This window comes from Crinia signifera, chromosome 6 (genome assembly GCF_055691185.1).
Source record: "Crinia signifera chromosome 6, ASM5569118v1, whole genome shotgun sequence".
Lineage (NCBI taxonomy): Eukaryota > Metazoa > Chordata > Amphibia > Anura > Myobatrachidae > Crinia > Crinia signifera.
The window spans coordinates 171,539,249-171,551,347 of NC_139222.1; the positions used below are offsets into that span (position 1 = coordinate 171,539,249).

General features: G+C 43.6%; 1 protein-coding gene across 3 annotated transcripts in view; it reads right to left on the reverse strand.

Annotated features, from left to right (window-relative positions):
* Positions 1-710: 710 nt before the first annotated feature.
* The window catches only part of TBC1D16 (TBC1 domain family member 16), an 80,861-nt gene continuing 69,472 nt past the window's right edge, over positions 711-12,099 (reverse strand). For all 3 annotated transcript variants that reach the window (XM_083148129.1, XM_083148127.1, XM_083148128.1), the window contains 4 exons: positions 10,415-10,601; positions 4,508-4,687; positions 2,552-2,698; positions 711-1,227 (listed from right to left, as the gene is read on the reverse strand). In XM_083148129.1, the coding sequence (XP_083004255.1) occupies positions 982-1,227; positions 2,552-2,698; positions 4,508-4,687; positions 10,415-10,601 (760 nt within the window). In that variant the 3' untranslated portion in view covers positions 711-981. The remainder of the gene's footprint in view (positions 1,228-2,551; positions 2,699-4,507; positions 4,688-10,414; positions 10,602-12,099) is intronic.

A 12,099-nucleotide genomic window follows, 5' to 3' on the forward strand; every position in this document is an offset into this window, starting at 1 on the left:
TATAAATCTATGGCAGAGAAAATCAACAAAACGGATGTCAGAGATTCTTTTTTTTAATAAATTGATTGGCAAACTCCCAGTTTAGGCTATTTTATATAATTATGAGTTGGGGAGTGTACTTACAAAAAATGGGACTTTGTGCTTCGCTGGCAAAGGCTGGCTGATCTCAACATTTCTGACCGATTTCACATCTAGACAGTACACCTTCTAATGGGGCCTACACATAGAGAGATGTGTTGAGCATTCTGAGCTATGCTAGATCGCACAGAACGCTCAGCAAGATCGCTCAGCATACAGCCCCGACCGAGTGTAGGCCCCATAAACATAGCATTTATAGCCTGTCCGAGATAAGATGTTCAAGCATCATACAACCCCCAGCATACTCCGCACATCAGAGTGATCACAATAACCACATCAATATACAGTAGGAACAGGCCCCTTTCAGTCACAAACTGGGACTCACCGTAAAAGACATTCCCCAAACGAAATCTTGTTGTCATTCTTTGAGGTTGCCTTTAATGAGAGCATCAGGTCTAGTAGTGGGATACTTTGTGTGGTCTCTTAGTGTATGTGGGAACACACATACCTGTAGCACAGTGGAATGAATAGGTCTTCATCTTAATCCCTCTCCTACCCTCCTTCAGTTTAGCATGTAAGGGTCTAAGATGATTCATGAATTGGACCAATAAGAATTGAGATCCGCGTAGGTATCTGTTATAGAAAGACTTTTTATTGTACAATTCTCCTCTAACCCCTGCTGTAGTAGTCATAATGTAAAAAACGAATCAAACTGAACTACACTACATAAAGGATTAACACATCCAGCTTCTGGACAATTCCTCAGCATTGGTAGGTATGGAGATGGGGATTGAAGATGTGTCTTCCAGGTCCTTTCCTACAAATATCTTTAGGGTTAGAATCACATTAACCATTTAAATCATTGATGGCTGCTCGTCCTACTGGCATTTGTGGCGGTTTCCTCTATTTTCTGAAGGTGAAAACATCAAGTGATTTGTGTCTTTTCTTGCTGTCTTTGGGTAGGGCTGGCAGCGGTTCCACTATCGTGCCACCATAGAGGCAGCTTTTGGAGTCTTGGTGCTGGCCTGTGCACTCCACTGTTGGGATGTAGCCACTGTCCCACATTCCTGAACTACACAGCTTACACAAGTCATGTAGGCTGCAGGGGATTTTGGGTAAGAGTCGAAACTGATAAAGCAAACTTCTTGCCTGGACACAGGGAGAAAAAAGAAGTGTTATCGAAATGAAGACAATGTGAGCAGCAAGTAGATGACTCAGGGAAAAAAGTGTCAAAACGGTACTTGTGTATTAGCTGGGCCCCCAATTAGCATACATATGCAGGCGTAGGCTAGCTATGCTGTCAGCATAGTCCAACGGCTGCCTAGCGTAGTTAGCGTAGATACTCCATGGCAGCCCGGCTCTGTCCCCGGTGTCCATGCCAAGTCTAGTGAGCGCTTCTCACACAGCGCCGGTAACCACCAGATCCCCTGCGCTGGCGGACGCCGGCGGAGAGGGGATCATGCAGGCACCGGTGGAGAGGGCTCCAGTAATTATTAGCACGTGCGCCTCATGCATAAAGGGGGTATGCGGGTGCAAGTGCGTCCTATGCACAATAAAGGAGGCATTTTCAAACCCCCACTATCCACGCCAGACCAAAGTGTGGCGAGCTCCGCGAGGGGACACGTTACGGGTCCTCATGACCTGTTCATACCCCCACTATCCACATCGGCATGGAGTTGATTGTATAAAGTGTGGCGAGCACAGCGGTGGGACGCGGAACACATGTGAAGTAATACGCGTCCCCTCACGGGGCTCAGTGGCTCGCCACACTTTTTAGAATCAACTCCACGTCGACGTGGATAGTGGGAGTATGAACAGGTCGGGAGGATGCGTAACGCTGCGTTCGCCACACTTCGGGCTGGTGTGGATAATGGGGGATGTTTCAGGAACACATTCACACCTGCCACATAATACATCTGAGACAGTAATGACAACATGTGTTAACTGGATTTTAGTTAATAATAAAGGAGAAAAGATCACAGCAGAAACACTACGCTGACTAACAGACGCTGGCTACGCGGGAACACTACGCTGATTCTGACAGGTACGTTCGTGGGAACACTACACTGACTACGCTGGCTCTGACTGACTATGCTGCGACGGAACACTATGCTGATTCTGACAGCGCCGCTACGCTAACTACGTACCGGGCGCCCGGCTAATACACAAGTACCGTCAAAACTTAAAAAGAAAAGCAGATTTGCTGCAGGAGAAATATAATAAATGACCGGAAATACATGTATACATGTGAATCTATATAGTACAGAAATAGGCGGTTTCATGCCAAGGTATTCAAGAATGGAGACATTAAGTCCAAACGCAAGGATAAATCCTGTCTGAAAGATAACTCATGAGTGTACATCAGTTCCACTGCTCACTCTGTCATTATAGTGACCTTTGTCCATGTTCCAATTAAATATCACTGCACATAGAGCAAACATTACACACAGGTACAGCAAATGTTGCAACTCACCTTTCTGAGAACCAGCTCTCCATTCATGTGCATGGCTAAGTTACTGAAATGTAGCAACATCTGGTCGGTCGGCAATTGCTGTTCAATGACATCATCTCCGTATAGTACAATTATCGCAACACAGAGAAAGAGGTGGAAATAGTCTGTCTAAAAGAGATATAATTGTCACACAATCACATCAAACATTTGTTATCACATGTTGCCCCAGCTCATATACAGACACATAATTACACAAAGGATGAAACTAGGGGGGCCAATCCCGGGATCGGGAAAGCGTATATTCTAAAGGAGAGGGGCAGACAGAGGTAATGCAGGTGGAGTAGAAGTGAGCATGTAACAGAGGGCTAGGATTGTGAGATGGATGGGTTTGATGATGAAATGGGACTTGAGAGCCCGTTGATAGTAGAGAGGTAGAGAGTTATAGAGATAGGAAGCACCATATCAAAATTCTTGGAGGTAGGAATGGAAGTAACCAGTTGGTAGGAGAAGCGGCATGTATTTGTGGAGGGAAGAGAGTGGGAGGGACTGTAAATGAATAAGGTCAGCTACATAAGTGGTAGAAGAATTATAAGGGCTTTGTAAGTGAGTGATAGAAGCTTGAACTGAATACCAGAGGGGGAAGGGAGACACTGTAAGACTTGTAAGAGAGCAGAGGTGTACTAAGTAAGTTTGTAGAGGAAAATAAGCTAGACAGCAGCATTGAGGGTAGACTGGAGTGGAGAGAGGGGTTTGTCAGGGAGTCCAGATAGGAGGAGATTACAGTAGTCCATTCTAGAGTCGATGAGGGTCTTAATAGCAGTGTGGATGAGAAAAGTTCTGATCCCGGAAATATTTTTGAGATGGAACTGGCAGAACTGTGAGAGGGTCTGTGTGTGTGGTTTGAAGGAGAGGGAGAAATCAAAGACACCACTTTAGGGCTAGAGGAGATAGGTGTTCAATCAATAGATAATGACATTGCAGGAGTGGGTGATATTACGTGAGAGGGTGGGAAGATCATCAGCTCAGTCTTAGCTATTTTAAGTTTTAAGCCCCCCATACACGGTCCGTTTTGTACTTTTAAAGTACACATGGTATCGGATGATCGCATGCCTTGTGCATGCACTGCAATCCGATACGTTGTGTACCTAGTACAAAAAGTATGTGCAGCACATACTTTTTGTACCGTACTATGTGATGCGCGGGAGCGCGCATCGCATAGTACTAAACGGAGCCGTCGAAAACGGAGCGTCTATGGGCTCCTTAAGAAAGCGCTGGGACATCTAAGAAGAGATAGCGGAGAAACAGTTGGAAATACGAATGAGGAGAGAGAGAGAGAGAGATCAGGAGAAGAGAGGTAGATGTCAGTATTATCAGCACATAGGTGAAATTGGGAGTTGAATGAATGCATGAGTTCACCTATAGAGGACAAATAGAGAATGAAAGGTAAAGCCTTGGGGGACATCTACTGTTAGTGGAAGTGCAGGGGAGGTGAAATCAGAGACAGAGAAGGTGCGGCCAGAGAGGTGGGAGGATTGCCAGGAGAGAGGGCAGTATCACCTAGAGCCTTGATGGCCAACCTTGACACTCCAGCTGTTGTTGAACTACAAATCCCAGCATGCTCTGCATCAGATTTAGCATGGCCAAAATAGCAAAACTGAAGCAGAGCATGCTGGGATGTGTAGTCTAAAAACATTCTGAGTGCCAAGGTTAGCCATCAAGGACCTAGAGCAGAGCTGGGCAACACCGGCCCTCCAGATGTTAATTAACTACACATCCCAGGATGCTTTGCATTAGCTATGTGGCCATGCTGAAACTGATGCAAGGCATGCTGAGATGTGTAGTTCATCAACATCTGGAGGGCCGGTGTTGCCCAGCCCTGACCTAGAGAGTGGTCCACAGTGTCAAAAGCAGCAGAAGTCAAGGAAAATATAATGTCATGAATGGAAATAAGCCTTCTATCCCTATTAAGAATGGTACCTGGTAGTGCGCCCAGCACGCTTCCCACATCCTCAGAGCTTCAGAGTCAGAGAACTCTCTTTTGAAACAGAGCAGGATCCACCTGTGACAGAACAGCATCTGGAGTCCATCCTCTCCCAGAGACACTAAGTGTTCGTGGAAACGGTGATACATGAGACGCAGTAGCTCTCGAAGATACATCTGGAATAGGCATAGTTAACAATTTAATTGGAATACAATGTGTTTTTTTTTTTAAAAACACCACAAGCAAATATATGTCTGTGTCAATAATTTACACCAATGTGGATATACAGAGACCTACAGTTCATAACTGGCTTCCTAACAATTTCACCAATATTAATTATTAAATATATAACTGCTAATTCCTATTAAAGACTCAGTATACCCACAAGCTTCTCATATAAAAGTTTTAATTACAGTTATGCAAGTCTTTATATCAGTGGCGTATATATATATATTTTGACAGAAAGGAAGACGTCAGAAATTCTATTGACATTTATATTCAGCAAAAGGCTGAATAAAACTTCTGTAATAGGTACAGTACACTGTACATTTGTATCCCAGAGAGTTCAACTTTCTGACACATGATGAAAAGTCTAAACACACGCACACACACACACACACACACACACACACACACACACACACACCTAGCCGCCTACATTGGGTGCTCTTTTATAGAGGATAACATGTTAAGATGCCACATTTGGAAATAAATTAGGTGTAACGTCTACAGCAGTGGTCGCCAACCTTATTTGGGGTGTGAGCTACTTGAGAAAAATGAAACCGCTTTAAGAGCTACTAAAAATATTTTTAGAAAAATCTGCTAATTTATCATGTGGTCCCCGTACCTGCCTGGCCGACTTCCAACGGATCCCCTCTCCATCTTACTGTGAACCCAAACTACCTTCCCACTTATCTCTATGGGAGTGTCAGCTGTTCTGCGGTCTCCCAACAGTGGCTCCGGTGGTGTGCATCTTTGGGGGTCCTGGAGCAGCCTCCGGTTTGCTATGGGACAATGACACTGCTGCAGCTAGGTGAGCTACCCAAACTATCACCGTGAGCTACTGGAAGCTCGTGAGCTACAGGTTGGAGACCACTGGTCTACAGGATCCTGTGACTCCCCCACTTCTGGAATACCTACACTTGGGCCCTTATTCTGGTTCGCAAAGGCAAATTCCTTCTCAAATGGACAAAACCATGTGTTCTGAAGGTGGGGCTGATGTAACTTGTGCAGAGAGAGTTAGATTTGGGTGATTTTGTTTCAGTGCTGATAAAATACTGACTGCTTTATTTTTACACTGCAATATAGATCTCACTTTGAAGTAATACCCCACCCAAATCTAATTCTCTCTGCACAAGTTACATCTGCCCCTCCCCCACATAGTTTTGACCATTTGAGAAGGAATTTGCCTTTGCGAGTGAACCAGAATAATGGCCTTAGTGCCCAATACCACACATAGGGCCTTATTCTAGTTCACTCTTAGAGGCAAATTCCTTCTCAAATGGACAAAAGCATATGCACTGCAGGTGGGGCAGATGTAACAGGTGCAGAGAGAATTAGATTTGGGTGAGTTATTTTGTTTCTGTGCAGGGAAAATGCTGACTGCTTTATTTTTACACTGCAATATAGATCCCACTTTGAAGAAAAACCCCACCCAAATCTAACTCTCTCTGCACATGTTAGATCTGCCCTACCTGCAGTGCACATGGTTTTGTCCATTTGAGAAGGAATTTGCCTCTAAGAGTGAACTAGAATAAGGCCCATAGTCACTATATTTAACAGGCTAGAGAACCACATTTAAAAGGAGGAAGCATCCATAAGATCAGGTGTAATATAAAATATAGAACAAATTTATGAACAGAATGCACTCACAAAGTATGTAGTGTTTTTTCGAGTACAGAACAATCACTGCAGTTCCCAGGAGAAGAACAAGCAATGGCATGTATATTTAATGCTCTAACAACACTACAGGGTTGTAAGTGCATTTTATACAATAATTAATTTACTGTATTTTACTCTGTATCTCATCTATTGGAGACTTCCTTGTACTTCCAAGTACTCTCTATACTCTTGGAAACAGAGGCCAATATCACAAAGCCTCTTGTTTCTTAAGAGAGGAAGATTCTAAACAAATGATCATTGTCATCCAAGCAGACATGTGTCTCAGTGTATATATACTAGTGTTCATTCTAGCACCCGCTATCTGTGAAAACCCATGCAGTTCCTCTTCCCTGCCTGGGGTGTCGCTGTCTTCTGTGGTGCTTCTAGCACAGTGTGGTCTGTATATCAGCACTGATATGCAAACCAGACCTGTGCTAGAAACACCACAGCAGACAGCGACACCCCAGGCAGGGAAGAGGTACTGCATGGGTTTTCAAAGATAGCGGGTGCTAGAATGAACACCATATACCTCACATCCATAAATAACATGACCGTGATAGCTAGATCATTCAATGGACTGTTGACAAGTGACAAATTGGAAGAAGAGGACTTTCTACCCTTAATATATAACTTCAATGGAATATTATTGTGAAGCTCAACTCTCTCTTTGCTGTTCAGCATTGCCACTTGTCACCCATTCCTCACATATGTTGTTCAGGGCAGCCTTATAACACAATGGCTGTGAACATTTGAACTTGTCTTCAGTGTCCATAATGTGGTACAATGCCAAAATCTCACTTTACCTGGATCCCGTGGTAACAACATAACTGGGATATCTTTTATATAACAGGCCTAAATGTTATCTCCACAGTTGCACACTAGAGATGAAGAGAGACCCCCTTCGGCTGAGGAGACTGCCCCTGGTGGGGGTGCATGGGTAAAAAGAGTGAAAGAGAAAAGAGAGGCAGTACGGTGGAATGGGGAGAACCAGATCAAGCCAGATAGTAGATAGAAAAATAGGATAAGAGAGATACAAAGAGAGAAGGGAGTAAAAGCGGAGACATTTATGTAGTGGCAAAGAACACAAGAAGAACAATACCATCAACAAGAAAATTATATACATGTGCCGTATCCTCAATTATTCTGCAAAGTGTGCGTGTGTGTGTGTAGGGGGGACAAGAGAACTACAACATGTGGAGAAGGGAGAGAGAACAAGGGTAGGAGAAGAAAGAAAGTGAAAGATTGGAGAAATGGGTTTAGAGAGAAAATGGGGTAGTGGAGGAAAGATAAAAATAATGGTTTTGGTGGGAGAGAGATAAAAAGAGAATGGGCAGTGGGAGAAGGGACCGATAAATAGAATGGGGAGGATGGACAGAGAAGGGGGAGAGACAGAACTGGGCCATCTCTGTTTCTCCTTTAGTGATCTCTGCAGACTCCTTGGGTGCACCTGGACACACAACCCAAAAATTCCGCCACTGCTTCAGTTTCATGTCATTGTAGGTTTCTTACTTATTTAAAAATCCCCACAATTTTCAGCATTGCAGAATATGTTGTTTTATACATAAATAATAATAATAATAATAATAATAAGTAAACAGTAGATTGCATAGAAAAATCCAGAAAGGTCCCAGGGCTCTCAGTATATGAGCTATTATTCCCAGCGCTGATCTTCTCACGCCTCGTACATAGTCATGTTACATTCTGCAACATAATCCAAACGTATGTCTGTAGCTATATGGAAGTACCGCACGAACAGCCCATACTCCCAAATATTTTCTGATTATATTTTATGTATTGTATTCAATTTATGATTTGTTTATGTTCAGGGAGATATTTCCAGAGAAAATATCACTCTGTTCTCCTGCACCATAATATTATGACAACTAAGAGCAAATGCAGTTTCTAATAGCCCAAGACTGTGATAGTGTACAGACACCAAGGTTAGTTGCTATGTTTATTGTCAATATGACATATGTAATTTGCGTGTTACAAATTGGTTAGATTGTATATTTAATGCATACAAAAAATAATACAAAGAATGCACAAATGTAATGTAATCATTTCCCAGTGGCTATGTCCTGACCCGAAAGCGCACACAAGGGCAGAACCTATAGACCTGTAAAACACAATCATGCTTAATCTGTCATCTCCTTTTCATCTCCTTGCAAAGACCCTTCCAATAGGCAGAATTTGCAAGAAATGGAAGTTACAGACTGCAAATAACAGCCAAGTAAATACGTGACAAATAGTAAACATGCTAAATATCAAAGGGAGCGGCGAGTGTCTCAGGCGATGCCTCAGCCGCGGCCCCCGGCAAGACCCCCAGGAATCAACACTATCCCGGCCAGCAGGACCCCCCGGCTGGATGGAAGGCCGTGGCTGCTACACCCGGACCCCAGACACTTAGCCCGCACAGCAGAAAGACTCCTGGCCTGTGTGCCCCAGCTGGAATGATGGAGGAACCCCCACTCGGCTTCACTGACTCTACCCCCTCCCTCCCTCTACGCTGGCTCTCCTCTACCTCCAGCCGTGGCTCTGACCGAGAGCAGCATAATCAAGATTGCGCCGCAATATGGCTGCCTAGGAACTGTACCACTCAGCCATATGTACCCCATGTCTCCCCTGTCTTGTATACTGCGTAGTAACCTAAAACTGTACTGTCCCTGCTTAACTGTTACCTACCTGGCTGTTGGTTGCAATGACCAGTGGTGCCGCTGATGGCTGCCTAGGCACTGTGCAGCTAGGCAGGTACATGTTCCCTGTGTGATAACTGTACTGTCTCTGCTTATATTGTTACCTAACTGGCTGCTGCAACAATCAGTGGCGCCGCTGATGGCTGCCTAGGTGTTGTGCAGCTCGGCAGGTATATGATCCCGGTGTGATAACTGTACTGTCTCTGCTGTAGTGTTGCCTGCCTGGCTATTGCGGCGACCAGTGGCGCCGTTGATGGCTGCCTAGGCGCTGTGCAGCTCGGCAGTTATGTCTTCTATGTGTGATAACCGTACTGTCTCTGCTTGTCTGTTACCCGCCTGGCTGCTGCGGCGACCAGTGGCACCACTGATGGCTATGTAGGACCTGTGCAGTTCGGCGGGTATATGTTCCTGTGCCCCCGCTGTACATGTCCATCACCCTCCCCAGGTACATGTAGTGTATATACCTGTATGTATTCATGTAGATCTGTACTGTCATTGTTGAATTGTTACCTACCCGGCTGTTGCACAGCAATCCAATCAAATTCCTAGTATATGCAAATATACCTGGCCAATAAAGCGGATTCTGATACATTATGTCGACCACTAAAGGTCGACCGAGCTTAGGTGGATACCCCTTCAGTCACTGGTATTACTTTGCAAATGTCACATTTATTAGTGAGTTTAGCAAAGACAGATAACTGTAGCATTTAATATCCCAGTGTCTTGGGAGGGGAAAATACTACATACATTATTTTATTTAGTAACAGTTTCTTATATAGCGCACACATATTCCGCAGCGCTTTACAGAGAATAGTTGAACATTCACATCAGTCCCTGCCCCAGTGGAGCTTACAATCTATATTCCCTACCACATGTACATGCACACACAGACATTCTAGGGTTAATTTTGTTTGGAGCCAAATAACCTACCAGTATTTATTTTTGGAATGTGGGAAAGAACCAGAGTACCTGGAGTAAACCCACACAAGCACGGGGAGAATATACAAACTCCTAATGTCCTACATTAGTAACTGTAGATGCATACACTGACCTAACTTCCTGCATTGACTATATACATTCTGTATCTATTTGTGCCCACTGTAAATATGAGAGAACGCCGAATTCTGAAATACTCCTAGGTGTAATAGAGGCCCTATGGTCTATGAAATCAAATTTGACAGAAAAAAAATCTTACTTCCAAATCCTTGCACAATGTAAACGTAATGTGATCAATTTCGGACAGTGACGTCACTGGGCACAGATATATTGCATGCATGGTGTGTATATAATAAATAAGGGAGCAGTGAAAGTATTAGGGAAAGCACTTACTAATTGCTTTTCCATGTCCTCGTCACAGGGTGAGCTTATAAATATGGTATTCTGCATGAGGCCAACAAAGCACCAGAAGGTGTCAGACTCATCGAGCACTTCTGTCAGCAGCGGGGCCACCAGATCAGACATTCCCTGGGAATAGCCCACGCGAGGGCTGTACACAGCATAATTCAGCAGGATCCTCCTGGGGTAGAGAGGGAAAGTGGCCGTAAACACAGGGGACACAAGGAAGCATTTATACAACTATGTGGGAATGAATTTGACAAGTAACCACAAGTGAACATTTATACAAGGAGGATGCCATCAACTGTTATTGCTTGTCGCTACAATTGCATCTCTATTGACTCACTGGGATGAAGCACGGATAGTGATCTAAGAAGATCCAATATATATATATATATATATATATATATATATATATATATATATATATATATATATATATATATATATATATATATGTCTATAATAATATACAAAATAAATATTAATAATAATAATATACTGCATGCAATGAAATATAACTGAACTATAGTTCTATATACAATTAAATTGCAGTCGCAGCACTTAGTAATTCATGAAACTAAAGTTAAGTTACTTATATAGCGCCAGCATATTCTGTTGTGCTGTACAAAACTAAACGCATTTTACAAATTAAAAGAGGCCTTAGACCCTCATCATTACTAGTTTGCAGCCTGCACAATGGTTTGAGTACCCAAAAGTCAAGTCCCTGCAAATAGATGAACAGGGACCTTTTTCCGGCTCACTATAGCTGCAGTGCCACAGCCATTGTTTATTGTACTTTGCCCACGTAGAAATGTCCCCTCCAACCCCTGGCCCAGCCCCCAGGGATAACGGACATACACCACTAAAAGCCACACATAACACTAAGTTGTAGCCAAAAAAGGTCCAAGTCTGAATGAGGTACCCATATCAGAATGGCAAAGGTGGTGAAACAAAGGCGGAACACATAGATTATATTGCGTTACCTTTTCTTCTCTGCAAAATGGCCTAATCTGTGGCAAACCGCTTTAGGCCGCTCATTTGCATTACAAACCAACGTGATGGACGGGTTTCATGGCTCTCCTCTTATTTGTGATGATAATGCATTTAAATAAAAAAATAATATAATAGACAGTTCAATCAGTACCGTACTGGTACCAGGTATGGGTCATTGGGTCGACCAATATTAGGTCGACATGCATTGGGTCGACCACTGAAGGTCGACATGGCTGAGGTTGACATATGAAATAAGTCAACATGCCTAAGGTCGACATGGTTGGAAGGTCGACACAAGCATTAGGTCGACAATGGCTAGATCGACATTGGGTTTTCACTTTTTTTTGTCCTGGATGTCGGCATGGGCACCATCTAAGTGTAGCTCTGCGCTCGCCATCCTTTCGGGCATGATGCCTTGCTATGCTGGGCACACTGTTCTATTATCCCTCCATGCCCTAGTGTATGTTGGGGCATGAACCGCCTGTCGGCACATGTCGTCTAAAAAAAAAGTGAAAAACCCCATGTTGACTAGTCATTGTCAACCTAATGCTTGTGTCACCCTTACAACCATGTCGACCTTCAGTGCATGTCGACTTTATATGTGGCGACCTAACATCTGTATACCCTGGTACCTTATTGTATCTACCCATGTGGACTTGGTATTATTATATACTAGGTAAAGG